The sequence below is a fragment of the Octopus bimaculoides genome, chromosome 4 (assembly GCF_046866305.1).
Source record: "Octopus bimaculoides isolate indiv1 chromosome 4, ASM4686630v1, whole genome shotgun sequence".
Taxonomy (NCBI): Eukaryota; Metazoa; Mollusca; class Cephalopoda; order Octopoda; family Octopodidae; genus Octopus; species Octopus bimaculoides.
The window spans coordinates 60,971,933-60,994,161 of NC_142931.1; the positions used below are offsets into that span (position 1 = coordinate 60,971,933).

At 35.3% G+C, this 22,229-nt stretch overlaps 1 protein-coding gene across 5 annotated transcripts in view; it reads left to right on the top strand.

The window, feature by feature from the left end:
* LOC106877306 (all trans-polyprenyl-diphosphate synthase PDSS2) overlaps positions 1 to 22,229 on the top strand; it is a 902,595-nt gene that overhangs the window by 518,766 nt on the left and 361,600 nt on the right. Inside the window, exon 7 of one of the 5 annotated variants that reach the window (XM_089350833.1) lies at positions 11,012 to 11,110. The exons of the other annotated variants lie outside the window; for them this stretch is intronic. Coding sequence (XP_089206959.1) covers positions 11,012 to 11,056 — 45 coding nt within the window. The 3' untranslated portion in view covers positions 11,057 to 11,110. Of the gene's footprint in view, positions 1 to 11,011; positions 11,111 to 22,229 lie in introns of those variants that run through there. 5 annotated transcript variants of the gene reach the window in all.

Here is a 22,229-nt window from a genome sequence, read left to right on the forward strand (position 1 = left end):
GTGTGTGGCATGTCAGTTTTAGCATCTCATATATATATATATATATATATATATATATATATGTATGTATATATGCATGTATGTATGTACGTATGTATATAAATAAGGAGAGAGAGGAGAAGGGGCAGAGGTGGAGGAAAGATACAAATGTTCTTAATCAGTACAACTTTAGTTCTACATTTTGGAATGCACAACAACTCAACAGGTAATTAGTGCTATGACTTTATGTCTACATTTATTAAATAGCTGGGAAGAATAAGAGTTAAATGTACCACAAAAGAAAATATGAAACGTTTACTACACGTTGCTTCAAGAAACATCTAGGTGTCTCACTGATTGACCATCTTCTCAGCTGCTTTTGAACTAAGGACATTGGGTTGATTAACCACTCAATATTCAATTATATTTTATATGCTGGCCACTGATAAAATTTTTAATGATTTTATCCTTTATTATTATAATTGAATATTTTCCATTCACTTTGGGACAGTTTAGTCACTTCCATACTACGCTGACCAAATACACACGTGTCGAGGTAGACTATGAAATTCGATATATCTGTTGTATTTGTATTGTAATTGCAGCTTTGTGTTTGTTTTTCTGTGGGTATGTATAAATGTCTCATTTATTTCCCTCAGTTTGCTTTGCTGATGAGGAAAAGTCATTAGACTAATCCAGAAATTGATCAATCCAAGGCTATCTGAATTATTTTATGAATTTCTGTCAGCCTTGTGAGTGGATTTGGTAGACAGAAACTGAAAAAAGCTCGTCGTATCTATGTGTATATATATATGTATGTATGTGTATATGTTGTGTATCTGTGTTTGTCCCACCAACATCGCTTGACAACTGATGCTGGTGTGTTTAGGTCCCCTTAACTTAGCGGTTCGGCAAAAGTGACCGATAGAATAAGTACCAGGCTTACAAAGAATAAGTCCTGGGGTCGATTTGATTTGACTAAAGGCGGTACTCCAGCATGACTGAAACAAGTAAAAGAATAAAAGAATATATATACACAACAACTTTTGCCATGATGAGAAGTTGGGGGTATAAAATCTATCTGGATCAGTTAAAGAAAGTCGCTCAAATCTCTTGTGAATTAACTTGGGATCCCTTGATAATGATGTACAACCTTCATTTAACTAAGGTATGTTTGGCCTGGTGAATAGCTAGTGGAGTGTCCCTCATTAAGTAAATATTACTTCCAAGTTTCTGTTAGCTAGGAAACATATGTTGCCTGGATTTTACCAGCTCTTTTACTACAATTTGGATTTTTATTTGCATACAAAACAATCCTAGTTGCTAACCGTGTACTATAAAATAACTTTTTTCGACTTATCAAACTTTGATATGGGAGAAACCTACAACCTTCTATGCTAATAAACTACTTTAGTTCTTGGAAGTTGTTTTTTATACCTTCCATGGGCTGCCTGAAACTTACTAACGTCCTACACATGGATCTTTGGATCTTACCTTTACATATATATATATATATATATATATATGCAAGTACAGAATAATAATATAGATTTAGTCAAAAGATTAAATGTGGTACTTAAAATGTTTGAGGCACCAGAATTTGGTAGGGTAAAAACCAAAAACAAAATCAAGAGATCTGGTGAATAAAATTTGAAGAAAAGCAACAAAAATTCAATAGGTTATAGCAATACGTGTGTTTCGTACAAACTTCATTTATTCATGTAGTGAGAACACTACATAAAATGTACAATGAAAATGTACTTTCTAAAATGAAATTCCGTTATGCAGCTGAGGAGTACATTTTCATTGTACATTTTATGTAGTGTTCTCACTACATGAATGAATGAAATTTGTACGAAATGTACGTACTGCTATAACCTATTGAATTTTTGTTGCTTTTCTTCAAATTTTATATGCAAGTATGTATGTATGTATGCATGCATGTATGTATGCATGCATGTATGTATCTATATATACATACACATATATATATCTATATATACATACATACATACATATATATATATATGTAGGAGAGTATTGTAGTTTGCTTGAAGCATTGAGTATTGTTTGTAACGAATAAAAAGTTTTGAATGGTACAACAATGCACTATAATACCAAAAATGGACTAAATTACTAATAACTAAATTACAACAGGTATATAGTCCATTTTTTGTATTATAGTGCATTGTTGTACCATTCAAAACTTTTTATTCTTTATATATATTTATATATATTTATATATAATTCCAAAATTACAACAAAATATGATTTTACATATATGTAATCCTAATACTTATTCCCTCGGTCCATTTAGCCGAACCTGTAAGTTATGAGGGACGTAAACAGACCAATAGCAATTGTCAAACGATGATAGAGTGACAAACACAGACACACAAACACACACACACACACTTACACACACACACACACACACACACACACACACACACACGACAGGCTTCTTTCAGTTTCCATCTACCAAATCCACTCACAAGCTTTTGGTTGGCCCAAGGCTAAAGTAGAAGACTGATTGTGAAGTCCAAGGCTTTAGTAGAAGACTGATTGTGAAGCAATAGGAGACAAATACAAACACACACGTGCATATTCATGTACACATGCATAGAGACACTCACACACATGATGGGCTTCTGCATAGTTTCCCTCTACCAAATTCACTTACAAGCCATTGGTTGGCTTCAGGTTATAATACTAGACACTTGCTCAAAGTGTCACACTGTGGGACTGAAACTCAAATCATGTGGCTATGAAGTGAACTGCTTAATAGCACAGCTCTGCCTGCAGCTATGTGTATATACGTACACACACACACACACACATATATATACATACATATATACATACATACATACAACCATGCATGCGCATGCACACACACACACACACACACAGATTAGTGCATATGTGCACATATGTAGACATACACACATGCATGCATATGTGCATAGATACAAGCATGCATACACACACATCCACATACATACATATGTACATACATGAGCAACAATGATCCTTTCAAATCTTACTTGCATAGAAAGTGGATGTGAAACAATGATGATGATAATGACCACGATGATGATGATGGTGGTGGTGGTAACAACATGCATGCACACACATACACATGCATTACACATACACACATGCATGTGTGTGCAAGCACACACATATGCATGCACATACACACACATACACACATGCTCAAATACACACACACACACAACAGCTTCAAATATAGATTTCAGATAATATATGTGTGTGCATGTCTGTGTGTGTGTTGTTTTGCTGCTAAGTATTTTTACAATGACATCTTTTTCCCATTAACAGATATTAGTGAAGTATTTTCTAATATATTATTGCCAGTGTCACGTTACTGAGGATTGCCTCTTTGGATTACCTGGTGGCATATATCTTACAATAAGTTCCGTAAAGTCTCCGTACATCTCTCTTTTTCTTTGTTTACTTTCTGTCTTCACATCTTCTGACTCCAATAAGATAATTATTTACTGATTAGCAGACATATATGTAGTTGCCTTTACTGTGTTCCAGACCTAATTTCTTTGAAGTACTCAGTAATAATGATTATGATGTCGTTGATGATGTTGACAATACTGAGAATCTAGCTGAACAGACATCATCAAGCAGCTATGTCATTTACTCTGTTGCCTTTAGCCGTTTTCCCAGTAATATTATCTTGTATTGTGGCACTGAAACAGAAAGAATTGTGTGTCATTCTGTGTGACTGTTGAAACATATATTCAGTAGGTGTTGAAATTTCTTTTTAAAATCAAATTGGTCCTAGCTTTGATCTCACAATACAGCACATTGTGGAAGTGTCTTCTATGGTAAGCTTGAGGTGACACTAATCCCCCCCCCCCACCATCATTTAGCATTTGTTTTCTACGCTGGCGTGGGCTAGACAGTTCGACTTGGACTGATAAGCTGGAGAACTGCCTCAAGTTCCAGTCTGTTTTCGTTTGGTTTCTCCAGCTGAATGCCCTTCCTAATACCAATCCCTCAAAGAGTGTAGGGGGTGCCTTTTACATATCACCAGCGTGGGTGTCTTTTACATATCACTGATGCGAGTGCCTTCTTTGTGTCACTGGCACTGGCCACAACTATGATTACACTTGACTTGGTGTGTCTTCTCAAGCACAACAAATTACCAAAGATCTCAATCACTTGTCATCACCCCCGTAAGACTCAACATCCAAAAATAAGTGAAATTATGTAGTTGGAAACTGTGTGGAAGCCCATCTGATGAACTGATAAGTCATGGTTTGTACTCCCGTATCTTAATTAGTCTCAGAAAGATTATGAGCACTGTGCTTCTACTGGCAACGTCATAATATACTATTGTGAAGGCTAGTTAATAACAATAGTACATGACATTCACTTATATTCTCAATTCAAACCTCACCATGTTCTAGTGTTTTTGTCATCCTTCTGGAGTTGACAAAATATGTCTCAGTCAGGGCCAGATTAGACTTAGTGGCCCATATTGACCCATTCATAAGTCTGGTTCTGGTGCCTGTCAAGTATTAAGGTCTAGAAAGTCACTGTCCTCCAATTTCAGATTTGCTTTCCTTATAGCAAAGAGAGAAATGGCACTGCAGATTTTGGTTTTACTCTTTACAATTCGTTTTGCTATGTTTTTATGGATAGAATATTCTGCAACAGTAATCCTGCTTTTGGTTTTCCTACTAACAATGCAGCAAAAGTAGAGCATGTTTTTTTGTGCGTTACACAGTTTATAACAAAAAAAAATTTTGCACCTTACAAAATGCAGAATGTGAATGTTTTGTAAGATATGAGCTTATGACCATATTGTCAGTAGACTAGCACCATAACCTCACATCTACCACATAACCACATACATACATACATACATACATACATACATACATACATACATACATACATACATGAATAAATTGTGTGTGTGGTATCTGTGTAGGTTAATACTATAATACATTAAATGACATTGGAATACTGTGATATACTGTAGTACGATCAAAGTAATTATTGACTACAATTTTCTGTATGACTGTAGATCCCTGCAATTCTTTGTGTGAATTATTGTAGCATATCATACAGCTAGGGCATATAGTAGTATACAGTGTGACATAATGATGTCCAGTTTCATTTCCTTATAGTATTGTGATATATAGTAAAATTCAGTGTTTGGTAGTTAAACAGTCTATACATATCCATGTCAGATTGTATGGCAACATACTTCTGTAATATATTGTATGACAAAAAGATATCCAGCTTCCTTTCTCAAGAGTATATTATTGCAGTATACAGTAACATTCAATGTTTTGTAGAAAAATACTCCATACATATCCATATCAGACTGTATGGCAACATACATCTATGGTATATAGTGTGACATATATATCCAGCCTCATTTTTTGAGAGTATCTTATTGCTGTATGCAGTAGTATTCAATGTTCAGTGGGAAAATACTCTCTACATACTCATGTCAAACAGTATGACAACATACTTCTGTGGTATAGTGTGTGTTTGGAGGTTAAGTGTGTTATAGGGGGATTCTATCATACAGTCTACTTCAGAGTAATGTTTTGCTGAAAAATCTAGGAAATTCATTGTCAAGCTATTAATGGAGAAGTTCTAAATTCATTATGCTAAAATACTGTCTTTTCTGAGATGTAGATTAGGATTATGGTGTAGTTGAGAAATATATCTCACCAAAACCTCCAGATGTTTATGGCTGTTTTCCATTCTAATCCTTTACTTTACGGAATTGAATTGTGCCGACTCTTAGAATAGAAAAGATACAATAGAATAGAATAGATACCTAGATGATTAGAAAGTTAGTCAAATCTGTACATACACATATGTATACATATACTCCTATATGCACACACTCACACAAATACACACAACACACACACATGAGTGAAAGAAATATAAACACAGACAAACATATGAACATATACACAGGTATACACATTTCAAAAGTTATGTTGTTTTGTTATTAAAAGCATCTGAACAATAAACACAAGCAAAATTACATACAGCTATTTGATGTGTATTTGTGTATGTAAAAGTATAGTAAAAGACAGAAGGGGAAAGAATGAGAGATATATTACTTTATATCACTAATGCTCTCAAATAAGTCATGCAAGTTAAATCCTTCATGTTCCTGTCTTCTATGAATCTTAAAGTCTAACTGTGTTCAAAATCCTCTGTATACTGGTATAATATATTTGTTTGATGAGTGTGTGTGCCTCTGTGTGTGTGCCTCTGTGTGTGTGCATATTATTTTGTTGCAAGAATGTATTGATAGTGACTTCGAAGCTTTGGCCAGCTAAGCCATCATTGGACTGTAATGCTTTGAATTAATCTTGGCTTTATAAAGTCTCTATTGAGATGAAATTCTCTTCTAGGGTTTGTGAGGTTCAGTTGACTGGTAATTAAGTTGTAGGCTGGGTTGTGATGGAAAGGTGTTGTGGAGAAATTCTTATTGATTAATTTTGGGATTATGTTATTGTTCAGAATTTATTCATGCATGTAGAACTTTGTAAACATGTGTATATATTTATGTATGTCAGTTTATATATATGTAAATGTAGATATATATTATATAGACACACACACACATACATATTCTTTTATTCTTTTACTTGTTTCAGTCATTTGACTGTGGCCATGCTGGAGCACCGCCTGTTTTTTAGTCGAGCAATTTGACCCCAGGACTTATTCTTTGTAAGACTAGTACTTATTCTATTGGTGTCTTTTTGCCGAACCACTAAGTTATGAGGATGTAAACACACCAGCATCGGTTGTCAAGCGATGTTGGAGGGACAAGTACAGACACACAAACATATACACACACACATATATATACATATATCCGACAGGCTTCTTTCAGTTTCTGTCTACCAAATCCACTCACAAGGCTTTGACCGGCCTGAGGCTATAGTAGAAGACACTTACCCAAGGTGCCATGCAGTGGGACTGAACTCGGAACCATGTGGCTGGTAAGCAAGCTACCTACCACATAGCCACTCATATATTTATGATATATGTGTATATATGTATCTGTGTATATATATATATATATATATATATATATATATATATATATATATATAAAATTCTGTGTGTGTGTATTATGAAGATGATGATGGTGATATGTAGCTGTGTGTGTGCATGTGTTTGAGAGATGAGAAGTTTTTTTCGTAAACGTGTGCACTTCTCTTGAAAGTGATTGTTCATTGGTTTTATCTTTTTATTAATTGTGAATGTAATATAAAAATTACATAGCAATGAACTTGCTTTGTACACTGAGCTATAGAAAATGATGATGTGCCATAAACGTCAAACAATTTTGAATAAGTTCTCCATCCTTCAAGTAGATGTTGATGATGATAAACAATAAGATAGAAGAAAGTATCCCTCAACCTTCCAAGAATTCTCATTCTACCACCGCCGCCGCCACCACCACTGCTGCCACCGCCGCCACTACCACCACCACCACCACTACGCCCCCTCACAATGGTCAATATCTTTTGTACCAAGAATGTACCCTATTATGATATTACCATTCTTATTTATTCCCTGACGTATTTCTCTTCAAATATTTTTACATATGTTCATATTGTATTGTTTTTGTTTAGACATCATTATTTTCATGCATAAAAATGGTTGCATCCCTGGTTTAAAAATTTTTTTATTGTATTTTATTTTATTTTATTTTATTTTATTTTTTTGTATTTTTTGGGGAAAAAAGTCGTTGGAATGCATTACCACTTTCAAAACATGAAAATCAGTGGGTGGTGGTTTTCACATTTTGAAAAGATTATCAGAAATATATTACTTCCAGAACATGTGGGAGATCCCTGCAGTTCTGTATGTTCTATTGGAACCTTAAACATCTGAAGGTGATTGTCATATCTACACCATTTGTGTCTTACATTGTAAATGAAAGATTTTAGTAGCAGTTGTTGTTATTATGCCATTACAAGGTAGCGAAATGGCAGAATCATTAGTAATCTGGGAAAAATGCTTAGCAGCATTTTGTCCATTCTTATGAGGTTGTTTTTGCTGCTCATCCTCTTGGGGATGAGAAAATAAGTACCAGTTAAACACGGGGGTCAATGAAATCAACTTACCCCCTCCCACAAACTTGCTGGCCTTGTGCCAAGATTTGAAACCATTATTATTATTATTATTATTATTATTATTATTATTATTATTATTATTATTATTATCATCATCATCATTATAATCATTATTTCTCTTTATCACAGATTTTGTTGGAGACTCCTGGAGTCTTACATGTATAGTAAGCTTGCTACCTGCAGTCTTCGGTACCATGATATCCATTCTTTTCAGCTATCTAATACTTTCCTGATTATTCTGGCCGTGCCAAGGAGGCAAACCTTTTGTAACAGTTCTACTGAGCACTCAATGCCAATTTCCTTTATATTCCGCTTGATACTGTTCCCAAGGACCCAACAACAATTGGCACAGTCTTCACCTTCTTCATTTTCCATGGCCGGGCTATTTTGTACTTAAAAGGGTTGTATTTATCTATCTTTTCACCTTCCTTCACAGCTATTCGTGGGTCAAAAGGGCATGCAACATCAACTATACAGCATATGTGGTGGATCTTGTCCACCAACACTAGGTCTGGTCTGTTATGATCTAGCACCTGATCTGGATTGGGAAATCTCTGAGGATTTTGCTAGTCTCCGACTCCACCACTCTCTGGTGTTTGTGCTCATACCACGTCTTGTCTCTCTCTCTAGCCTCCACTTTTTGCACAGTTTCCAATGTAGCACTTTTGCTATCTGATCATATTGCCACAACTTGTAGTGGTTTTGAGCAAATCTAGGCCATTTGTTCATGATATGAGCAGTGGTTTCATCCACTCTATTGCAGATGTGGCAAAGTAGAGACACTTGCTCATTCGTAAGGCTGACCCTCCAGTTCATGACTAAAGCTTGATCTTGTGCTGCCAGTATAGTGCACTCAGTCTCTTTTTTAGTGTTGTTGTTGTTATCATTATTATTATTATTATTATTATTATTATTATTATTATTATTATTATTATTATTATTATTATTATTGTTATTATTATTAAGGCATTTTGTGAGTCTTTACACTTTGAGTTCAATTTCCACTGACGTCAACTTTGCATTTTATTCCTTTCAGGGTCTATAAAATAAGTACCAGTTGTAAGGTAAGGTCAATGAAAATGACTTACCCCCTCCTACAATTGTGTTGGTCTTGTGCCAAAATTTGTAACCATTATTATGCTATTGCAAGCTGCGCATCATGGAATGTGTGAGATTCTTATTTCCATATCATTGGAGACATGAAATGTTTGCCTTGTTGGCATCCAAGTTCCTTTCAGCAAACACTAAATAGTTTGGTCATGGTATCTGATATTAGTTTGTCATTAAGATGTGCTATCTTTGTTTTAATTTTTATTTAATGATATTGTTGCTATTACAGCTTCTATAACCTGTTGCTTGCTGTCTTTTTATTTTCTATTTAAAATAGTTGTTTCATAAACTAATGTTTTGTTTTGTGCTCTGTAATATATTATTTTGCAAAGGGTATTTTTTTTTATAGTACTTTGTAATGGCTCTTTACTGTAGAAGCATTCTCAGGCAGTAAGAGTGCGTGTTACTTGTATGTCTTATCTAAGATTACAGTCATGAAGTATACGACTTTCATGTTTACATCTCAATTTATAAATTACAATAGTCCTCAGGTTAAGTTGTTCAGACATTGAAAGACTTTTGCTTTGTAGTTCTTATGAAGAGCTTTTTATGTATACATATATTATTTTTTGTTTTTGTAATATATTATTAATGCTAATTTATCATTGGGCGTGTGTTTCATGTTGTAACCTGTCTGATGAGGTTTTTAATAACAAGTTCATTATTTGTTTTGTAATTTGTGAACATTTCATTCATACTTCACCTTTAATCTTTTACTTGCTTCAGTCATTAGACTGTGGCTATGCTGGGGCACTGTCTTGAAAGATTAAGTTGAGCAACTAACCCTAGTAGAAATTTTTGTAAGTCCAGTATTTATTCTGTCAGTCTCTTTTGCCAAACTATTAAGTTAGAGGGACATAAACAAACCAGCACCAGTTAGCAAGTGATGGGAGCAGGGACAGGCATAAACACAAGGACACACACACATACATATATATATATATATATATATATATATATATATAATCAGAAATCGAAATCGAACTAAATTCGACGACTGGCACCCATGCCAATGTCGTCTCCTTCATTGGACACAAAACTCGGCTTGTGAAGACTTGTTGGGGCAAGCGAAAGTGAAATCGTGATGGCACCTGTGCCCAGCGTCACCTTCCTGGCACGTGTAAAGACATTTGTGCGAGATCATGCCAGTGCCGCTGGACTGGCTCCTGTGCAGGTGGCACGTAAAATACACCATTTTGAGCATGGCCATTGCCAGTACCACCTGACTGGCCTTCGTGCCGGTGGCACGTAAAAGCACCCACTACACTCTTGGAGTGGTTGGTGTTACAAAAGGCATCCAGCTGTAGAAACTCTGCCAAATCAGATTGGAGCCTGGTGTAGCCATCTGGTTCACCAGTCCTCAGTCAAATCGTCCAACCCATGCTAGCATAGAAAGCGGATGTTAAACGATGATGATGATGATGATATATCATATAAGACATTTTAAATGTGACAGATCTGAGCATCTATCAACATTTCATTGATCTCATTCGGGTCATTAGGTCAATGTAACAACACTAGAAGTCAAGCCTCTACTCCATGCATTTCTCTTGTAGTTGATGTATGGAAAATATCATGTCATTGATTCCTCATCCAGCATGAAAACTGATCGAGACTCCAAGAAGGAATATCTCGATGTTTTGAATGATCCCTTCATAAATGGTTCTACTCAATATTACTCCCTACTATATATTTTCCATGCAGGGTGTAGAGGTATCCTGAGAATTATTACATATGTCTTTACTATCTTTTAGTTTTTTCAGAGCAACACCTTCAGCAATGCACTCCTCAAATCTTGAGAAACTGTATCTGTTAACTCTGCTGGTAACAAAAGGGTTCTCTCCCAGAGTAAAAGGTAGGTTTATGATACCTGTGTATGAACTGAATGCAAAGAAACTGTGAAAACTAAAGAGAAATCAAACAAGTATGCTCTGTTGCATGTGCAATGTTAGTGGGCATGATCGATGGAATAGAAATGTTCATAAGCACAGGAATGAAATTTACTTAAGGGGTACAAGCCCAGATCCAACATTTTTTACAAACATGGTCGATTTTTTTCAGTCTTAATATCAAAATAAACACAAATATAATAATAATAATAATAATAATAATAATAATAATAATAATAATAATAATCATAACAATAATAATGATGATGATGATGATGATGATAATAGAAAGCTGCTAACAATGCATGGAGCCCATCATCCACGTGCAGACACTAATCACCTATACATGAAGAGAGCAAATGAAGGAAGGGGACTGATAAGTGTGGAAGACTGCATGCATATTGAACTCGAGAGTTTAATGAGTTACCTAGCCCAAAGTAAGGAAACCTTGCTAGTGACAGTTAGGAATGAGGGAATATTGAGAGCAGAGAAAAAAAAGGGAAAAAAAAGGAAGAAGTACAAAAAGGATGTGACGAAAAATTACACAAGAAGGGACTACACAGTCAATTCCATGTAGCCACAACAGAAGTTGCTGGAAAAAATAGGTGGGATTGGCTGATGAAAGGAATCTTAAGAAAAGAAACTGAAAGCACTATACTCTGCAGTGCAGGACCAAGCTTGGCCATGAACTGGAGGGTCAACCTTATGAATGAGCAAGTGTCTCCGCTGTGCTGCATCTACAATAGAGTGGATGAAACCACTGCCCATATCATGAATGAATGTCCTAAGCTTGCTCAAAACCACTACAAGTTGTGGCAATATGACCAGATAACAAAAGTGTTATATTGGAAACTGTGTGAAAAGTGGGGACTAGGGTGAAGCAAAACATGGTAAAATCCTCTCAGCTTTCCGAATCCAATGAGATCAGGTGCTAGAGCATATCAGACCGGACCTAGTGGTGGTGGACAAGATGCACCATGTGTGCTGTATAGTTGATGCTGCATGCTCCTTTGATCCATGAATAGTCAAGAAGGAAGGCAAAAAGATAGATAGATACAACCCTCTTAAGTACTAAATAGCCCGGCTATGGAAAATGAAGAAGGTGAAGACTGTGCCAATTGTTGTTTGGTCGCTGGGAACAAAATCAGAAGGCATCAAGAAGAATATAAAGGAAATTGGAATAGAGTGCCCAGTAGAACTGTTACAAAAAGTTTGCCTCCTTGGCATGGCCAGAATAATCGGAAAAGTATTAGCTAGCTGAAAAGAGTGAATAGCATGGTACTGTAGGCTGCAGGATGTAAGCTCGCTACACATGCAAGACTCCAGGAACTCCAACAAAACCTGTGATAAAGAGATAATGATAATAATAATAATAATAATAATAATTAGGAAAGTTAAGATGTGTTACCATTGTGGGAAGAAAGGCTCATCATTGAACCATCTGTTTATGGATGACCTGAAATTGTTTGCGAAATCTGAAAATCAGATAGATTCCTTAACAGAAACAGTCCATTAAATGATGATGACGATGGCAACGACGTATGTTCATGCACACATATGCACATACATGCATACACGCACACACACTGCTATGAATAGACATACATCCTCACATACATAGATAAACATTATTGTGATCATCATTTAAAGTTCACTTTTCCATGCTTTCATGGGCTGGATACAATTTGTTGAGGCAGATTTTCCACACCCACTTGCCCTTTCTGTTGCCAAGCCTCATCTTTTTCCAAGTAAGATAATATTTCCCCCAGACCAGACATGTTTTCACGGAAGACTAGAAATGCAGGACACTCCTTGCAAGATTGTAACATGCATTTATAACTATTACATGAGATCAGATTTTGGATACAGTATCTCTCTCTCTCTCTCTCTCTTTCACACACACACACACACACACACATGATGGGCTCCTTTTAGATCTTGTCTACCAAATCCACTCTCAAGGTTTTGGTCTGCTCATGGCTATAGAAGAAGACACTTGCCCTAAGAATTCTGCAGCAGGACTGAACCTGAGACTGTGTGATTGAGAAGCAAACTTCTTACCACACAGACTTCCCTGTGCCTATCCTCATATATATTTTAATATTTTCACACATGCATAATATTGATGTATATATGTTTGTATGTATGTATGTATGTATGTATGTATGTATGTATGTATGTATGTATGTATGTACACACACACACACACACACACACGCACATATATTTATATGTATGTATTTATGTGTACATTTAAGTGGTTAAATGCAGTAGAGGAATAGACAGGCTTGGCATGTGATGTTTTCTTTGATAAATAATAAATATAGCATTCTTTAAAAAAATTAGCAGCTATGTTGATTGATAAACATTATCAATAAATGAATAGTTCTTCACTTCAGATAGCAGAAATCTTAACTGTAATGCAGAAAACACCTCAGTGCCATCTCGTATTACCCCAGTAATAAATAAATAGAAAACTAACAACAAACAAATAGAAAACTAAGTTCAAAATCAAGTTCTTGAAATGTTTTTGAATTCAATATTTTTAATTCTTTGACATGAAGAAAATGGTTTTAGAAAGGAGTATTTTCCAATCTTTAGAACTGGAAATAACTATTCAAATTCTATCAGATGTGTTGTGATAAAGCCAGAGGAGTGACTTAAAACATATAGTAACTTGGAACTAATAAATGTGCCACTATACAGTTGCATGACTTACTAGAAATGCTGCTTGCTGGCACTCCGTCACTTACAACGTCGAGTGTTCCAGTTGATCCAATCAACGGAACAGCCTGCTCGTGAAATTAACGTGCAAGTGGCTGAGCACTCCACAGACACGTAGTTTTTGGGGATATTCTGCATGACACGGTGTGACAAGGCTGACCCTTTGAATTACAGGCACAGCAGAAACAGGAAGTAAGAGTGAGAGAAAGTTGTGGTGGAAGAGTACAGCAGGTTTCGCCACCATCCCCTGCCGGAGCCTCGTGGAGCTTTAGGTGTTTTTGCTCAATAAACACTCACAACGCCTGGTCTGGGAATCAAAACAGTGATCCTATGACTGCGAGTCCGCTGCCCTAACCACTGGGCCATTGCACCTCCACACTAGAAATGAGAGTGAGTGAATAACTCTCAAATCACATCCATGACCATTCTGCTTGCTCAGGGATATCTGGCACTCTGTCGTTTATGACAACAAGGGTTCCAGTTGATTCACTGAATGAAACAGCCTGCTCATGAAATTAATGTGCAAGTGGCTGAGCCCTCCACAGAGATGCATACCCTTAATGTAGTCCTCAGGGAGACTAAGTGTGATACAGGATGTTACAAGATGTAAACCCTTTGAGTTACAGGCAGAACTCAGTTTTGCCAGCTGAGTGGACTGGAACAACATGAAATAAAGTGTCTTGCTCAAAGATACGACACTCCACTAGGAATTGAACTCACGACCTTATGCTCATGAGCCGAATACCCTAACCACTAAGTCACACTGCTATACCTGTGTGTATATGCACACGTCCATGCACATATGTTTGTGTGTAAATATATATAGTGTGTATGTGTGTGTGTGTGTGCGTGCATATGTATGTATGTGTCTATATATAAATATATATATATATATATATATATATATATAAAGTATGTATGTGTATGTGTATATATGTGTGTGTGTGTGTGCATTGCCTTGTGTGTGTATATGTGCATATCGATTGAGCTGTTGTATCTGCAGACAAACTCAGCAAAAGTTGTTTGACTAATTCTTCTTGCATCAGAATTTTACATCAGACATTTTCTCTGCAGTTTTCATAACAGAAAAGCAATGTTTGTTGTGTCATGTTCTGGCACTAAACCAAATTGTTTATGCTGTTGATATTAATTTCATTTCGATCCTGAATCACATTGATCATTTTCCGTAACTCTTATATTCCTTTGCCAATTAGTTTCCAAAACTTCTGTAATTTCCTCCCCCGAGAATAACCAGCTATAAATCTCATTTTAATCTTCAATGGGACATCCTTGTCATTCAGTAGTTGTCAGGTTAAGGTGCCAGACCGCAAATCAATATGATTAGGGACTTTTAAACTAGCTTATAGCTATTTGTAAGCCTTCTGAGATATTCATTTGTAAACATATTTGCTCAAATTGTTTGTATGTGTTTAGAAGAATTGTAATACTCAACAAAGATACACAGCTTCTATGAAAGAGAGTTGTCTCCCATTCCTACAACTTGGTGGCATGTTTTAAAATACACCACATCTTATATAGATACTGGAGTGTTATCTATTTGTTAATAATTTTTTATCATGTCATAGGTGTAGACATGACTGTGTGGTTATGAAGCACATTTTGCAACCATGTGGTTTTGGTTTCAGTCCCATTGTGTGGCACCTGGATAAAGTGTCTTCTAGTGCAGCCCCAAGCTGAGCAATACTTTGTGATTGAATTTGGTAGATGAAACTGTTGGAGCTTATTGTGTAATCTATATATGTATGTATATCTATATATGTATATCTATATATGTATATCTATATATGTATGTGTGTCTCAGTTTGTGTTTGCCCCACCAACTACGGGACAACTGCTGTTGATTTGCTTACATCCCTATAACTTAGTGGTTCAGCAGTTAAGAGCAATAGAATAAAGTAGCAAGAGTTAATTTGTTTGATTAAATCTTTCAAGACTGTACTCCAGCAAGGCCACAATCTAATAAATAAAACAAATAATAAAAGATAATATATTTCATAGAATAAACATCATCTAGTTTTTCTCTGTCCATTCTTTATTTCTTCTAAAACAGAAATGTTCTGGAAGACAGCTAAATTCAAAAACATTAACTTTCTTTTGTGATTGTCTGGCTAACTTCAACAACCCTGTGTCTGTATACAACCATTGAGCATTATCTTTAATATACCATTTTGAAGATAAATAAATTACTAAAATATATATCATGTTGCTTTCTTAATCAGGAACCTCTTACTGTAAGCTTTTATAGTTTTCTAGTATATCTTAACAACAAAAAAATTATCTCTTTACCTTTCTGTCTGTCTTTCTCTCTGGCTGTTCATCCACCCATCTATCCATCTGTGTGTATGTCTGCCTGCTAATTTATATATTATCTTTTGGCTGTTGAATTCTAAATCTCTAATACACAGATCTGTTACTGGTTGTCTGTGGACATAGATCTCTCCCTACTCCTCTTATTTTGAGAATTTTCTTCCCTATCCTTTTCCTAATATAACAGGTCAGGTGTGCCATGTCTTTGTGCTAAGCCTAACCATTTTTGATTGTTTCCACCAACTGAAAGATCAATATAGAAACAAAAATCAAAAAAGGACTTGACAAATATGTAGTCTTCTATAGGTTAACCTGTCACTTGTGGCTATGGGAGGATTTCTTCTTACTAGAACTTCCAAGAGTAATATTTCTGCTTTCATTTGACCCTGAAGCAACTGCAACTTCTTCCTTCCTTCCTCACATCAACCTCTTTGTTTTTGGAATACTGGCAACTGGAACTACCATACATGATTACACGGTTGTACATAGTATCATTGATGACAATGATGATGACGATGATGACAGTTCTGGTGGTGGTGAAGGAAAAGAATAACTGCTAATAATTTGCTCTCATTCTGGTTGCTATTGTTGTCTGATACCCAGGTCACCTCTGATTGAGAAGGCCTATGGCATGGCATGTATGCATGCAAATAGTTTGTTGAACACCTTGGCATGATCCACATATTTAATGCTCCACACATATCTTGCTTTTTCCTAGCTGAGAATCACAGTTCTTATGCTGACATGCAGTGAAGGATTGTATGAAATGCATTCTGTTTTTCTACATCTGATTCCAGTGGTGATCTTAACAGAGACGAGGAAGGTGGACTTGGTTGGAATATGTTAATTACTGTCTCTTTATATTCAACATTGGTGTTGTTCATCTCAATACAGTGAGACTAATGAAGCTAGAGCTATTCCTGTATGTATGAGGAGGTGCTGGAAAGTTCCTGGCTTTAAGGGTGTTGTGAAAGGCCTGGTTGAAGGCCCAGCATTCCGATCCCTTATAAAGGGCTTAGAAAAACTGAAGGACCACTGCAATAAGCATGTGAATCTGAGTGGGGAATATATTGAATAAAATCATAATTAACTGATCCTCCTGTATTTTCTTTTATCCAAAGCCAGGGACTTTTCAGTGCCTTATTGTATATATTTTTTAATGATTCTCTGCACTGAAAGGAAGAGACAGCATTGTAACATTATAGCTGCTGTTGTATTGTTTTGACATATTGTGTGTATGATATTGTATGTATGAATTTTTGGAGATGATTACTCATGTAGTAGAAGAGACTGTGTGGGTTGGATGCTGCTGTGTTCTGGTGATTTGCCATCTGTTTTACTTGAATATGCATATGTTTATGGAGCTAGTCAATTAACGAAGTATTTGATTGGATTTTTAGGATATAAACATCCCATCATTATTGTGCATGGTGTTTTTGTCAGAAATCTATGTTGGATATTGGGTTATCAATGCAAAGGTCTTGAGTTCAAAAAGAAAAAAAAGAAAAAAAAATTAAAATTCTGAATGCATTCTACAGCATATTTGGACAGTGCATTTAATGCTGTATGCCTTGGCTCAATTAGCTGTCAAATCATTTGAGATGATTTGGAAAACCTTGACTGAAAGGTCAACCATAATGCATATTGATGTGCAAAGAATCTCCATAAGGCTCTCATAAAAGATAATGTGCATTGAAGGAAAGAATAATGTATTCTAAAAAGCAAAATGTTGATATTTTCTAGGATATTAAAAACCAAAATAAAGGAAAATAATGTCGGATATTGAACATTGAAATATAGATGTAAACTGTTTGGAAGTATTATCATTATAGACTGTCATTAATTCAGACATTTTAATTGGAAAAAAGAATCATCTTTGACACCTCTTCATGTCAGAATAACATGAGGGAACTCCACCCAAAAGAAAATAACAATTAATTAATCTCAGAAAGTTTCCTTGATATTAAAAGTATTTGACTTTCTAGAATTTTAAAAAAACAATGATTATAGTGATGAATGCAATAACAACAACAACAACAACAATAATAATAATAATAATAATAATAATAATAATAATAATAATAATAATGAGAAGAAGAAAGGAGGAGAGAGAAAAACTAGGAAGAAATTCAATATGGAGGATGTCATCATAGAGCAGGAGTAGCAAGATTGTTTTTACCTATAAAGGAAAGTGGTAGAGGTTTAATATCATAAGGAGACTGTGCAGAGTTAGCTATGGTAGAAATAACCTCCTATGTAATAGTGTGGACATTTTATTGAGCTGCTAGTATAACAGTAGGAGAGAGGGAAACCAAGAGGCCAAATGTAGTTAAAAACCAGAAAAAAAGAAGCAAGTTTATCTGACTGGCAAGAGAAGACATTGTATTTCCAAAGATAGTTGCTGAAAATAGTAATATAGAGACATGGTTACAGTTGCAGAAAGGAAGGCTGAAAAGGGTAAGTTTGTTAGTGGCAGCACAAGATCAGGCATCAAAGACTTACTGGATAAAGGATCATTTCTCTGTGTTTACTTGTCCTGTTTTCCGTTTTTCTTGTTGTTTATGTATTTCATGTTGTTTGAACTGTTGGTGATGTCCTGTACCCATATATGCATGTATATATATTTATATACGATATGCAGCGTGGAATTTTGTCAGTGAACAGGTCGCGGTCTCAAAGCGACAAAAATATTTTAGCAAATTAAATTTTAATGTTGAAGTGAATCTAACGGTATTTGTGTGTTTCTTAAATGGCTTATAAACACCTTCCACGCTGCAATTATTTTTGTTCCAGCACACATTCTCAGATCAGGTCGCTTGCTATGCAAGTACATCTCCGTAATATTGTATATTATTTACTATTTATTATATATATATATATATATATATATATATATATATATATATATATATAGGAGAATTTGTTTTGGGATTTGAAAATGTACCTGAATCTGAAAACAGTATAGTTGTTTTTAAATAGATTTATTCACATAGGCACAGGAGTAGCTGTGTGGTAAGTGGCTTGCTTACCAACCACATGGTTCTGGGTTCAGTCCCACTGCATCACATCTTGAGCAAGTGTCTTCTACTATAGCCTCGGGCCGACCAAAGCCTTGTAAGTGGATTTGGTAGACAGAAACTGAAAGAAGTTCATCGTATATATGTATATATATGTGTATGTATGTGTTTGTGTTTCTGTGTTTGTCCCCATAACATCGCTTGACAACCGATGGTGGTGTGTTTACATCCTCGTAACTTAGCAGTTCAGCAAAAGAGACCGATAGAATAAGTACTAGGCTTCCAAAGAATAAGTCCTGGGGTCTATTTGCTCAACTAAAGGTGGTGCTCCAGCATGGCCACAGTCAAATGACTGAAACAAGTAAAGAATATACCAAACTAGTTTCAATAATTTTGTGCTTATCACTGATACAAATATATATGAAAAAAAAAGGGGGTTTAGGAGAGTTTAAAATTACAAAGTGAAAATTGGTCGAAAATGTTCAAACCATCATATGTTCAAATATTCACAGAAATTTCAATAAGCTTCAGAGGTATGGATAGTAATATCATTACAAATGTACATTATTGAAAGTTCAGTCATATTGAATTTTTATAAAATAAGTGGAGAAGAAAGAGAAAAAGGTGGAGAGAAAGAAAAACAATTTTCTTTTTACAATTTCTGTCGTGGTTCAAGTAGTTCTTGTTTTTCAGTTTCACTTGACTGGTCTCTTCACCTTTCATGGATTGGTGTAATTGGAAAATACTTTGGGTTCAAGTTTTTAGTATATATATGTTTTTATGGAAAAGGATCTAATTTTTGATTGGTTATAATTTTGATGGCATTTTATTCTTTTCTTGTGGGTATTTTGGTCAAAAAAAACCTTTCTTTTGACAAATTTTAGTGTTTTGGTTGGTTGGCTTCCTGGTGACGACCATGGTCAAGGAACAGGTTCTGATTGGTTGTAGGTTTTGTGACTTTATTTTGATCAAAAATATTTTCCTATTTTGGACAACATATTTTTGTTTTGGTAAAGTTCAGCGTTCTGCTTGGTTGACTTCCTTGTAGGGACTCAGTAATTTGTTGTTTTTTTTCTTCTTTTCATATATATATATATATATATATATATATATATATATGCACACATATGCACATACACATCAGGTGTCTTTCACTTTCCATCTACCAGATCCATGCACAAGGTGTAGTGGCCAAAAGCTATAGCAAAAGACACTTGCCTAAGGGGCTATGCAGTTGGACTGAACCCCAAATCACAAAGTTGGGAAGCAAACTTCTTAACCACAGTCATGCAGACTAAAAACCAGATCCATTCTAATCTTCATTTTCTATATCATTGAAAAATATTGATAAACTGATCGTATTATAGTTATTTCCTTTTCCATTGATTTTGGGATTTTAGACATCCCTTCTTCACTTACAGAGCTGCTATCCAGTGGTGGTCTTTTCTGGAAGCAATTTATATCATAAGCTTTCTTTAGTAACAATTTACAAAATTACACTTGTTAAAAGAAACTGTACAAAAGAAGATCATATAAGAATTATTAAAATAAGATGTACTAGATAGTGTTGTCCAAGGTAGACTATGCCTGAGGAAAAAACTCGAAGGGATAATCATAATTGAGATGTGTTTGCTAAAAGATCTCCTCCATTAAGTTTGATTAGAACCTAAATAACATCAATACCAGCATGATAAGTCAATGAAAGAGTGCTTAATCAACTTTTGATTGCTTAATCAACCTAAAATTGTAGTTAAATCTCCCTCATATTGCACTGTATTATGTTAAAAAATGTAGTTCTAGATACAATGCGTGTTTTAAAAATAGGTATGGAACAATCATAGCTTGAATGCTTTTGATAATAAATCTATCAGGTCATTAAGAATGAAATGTCTGATTTTGAACAGAAAGTTTATTTTACTTTATCTCAACAAAAAGCAATGCAGTTAATCAAAGTTTGCACCTAATTTATCAACACAATTTTGCCATTTTATCGGTAGCTTATTTATGCCTGGAGCGAAGAATTCTGAAGAGCAAGAGGTGATGAAATCACGAAAGGCTGTTTTTGCATCTTCTTCAGATTCAAATTTTTTTCCTTGCAAGATGTTGTCTAATGCCTGGAAAACATGATAGTCAGTTGGTGCAAGGTCTGGTGAATATGGTAGATGATAGAGTACTTCCAAGTTCAGTTCCTGTAACTTGAGCAGTGTTCTTTGTGCAACATGTGGTCAAGCATTCTCTTGCAAGAGAATTGGCCTGTCTGTATCGACCAGTCTTGGTTGTTTAATTGCAAGTTCACACGTCGTTTCATCCAATTGGTTTATGTACACATCCGCTTTAATTGATTTACCAAGTCTCATGAATGACACCAGCACTGCTTTTGGTGAATTTTCTTTTTTGGATTGTGTTTTGGCATCTTGTCTCTATCCAACCACTGTGCAGAATGCTTGTTATTGTTGAAAAGAATCCCTTTTTCATCACACAATGATACAATGCAAAAATGGTTTGCTTTTATGCTGTGACAGCAAAAAACAACAAGTTTCAAAATGAGGTGTTGTTTGATGCTTGTTTAGTTTATATGGTACCCATTTTTCCAGCTTCTTAACCTTGACAACTTGTTTCAGATGGTCCTATATAATTGGAATCGAAACATCAAACCTTACTGCTTACTCACGTGTAGTTTGAGATGTATTCACTTCCACTACAGTTTCCAGCTCATCATGATCTACCTTGGTCTTAGGTCTACCATAGGGCTGATTCTCAAGAGTAAATTCACCAGACTGGAACTTCTCAAACCATCGATGTACAGTGCACTCATTCACCACATCTTACGAAATGCCTCATTGATGTTTCAAGCTGTCTGGGATGCATTGGTTCCATGACAGAACTCATATTCATAAACAACACGAATTTTTGATCTATCTATGGGTTCACAAAAATCGATTTACAAAAGAAAACTCACAATATAATCAGATACCATGAATTGCATTTGAAAAAGTGATGCTTCAATGTTGTAA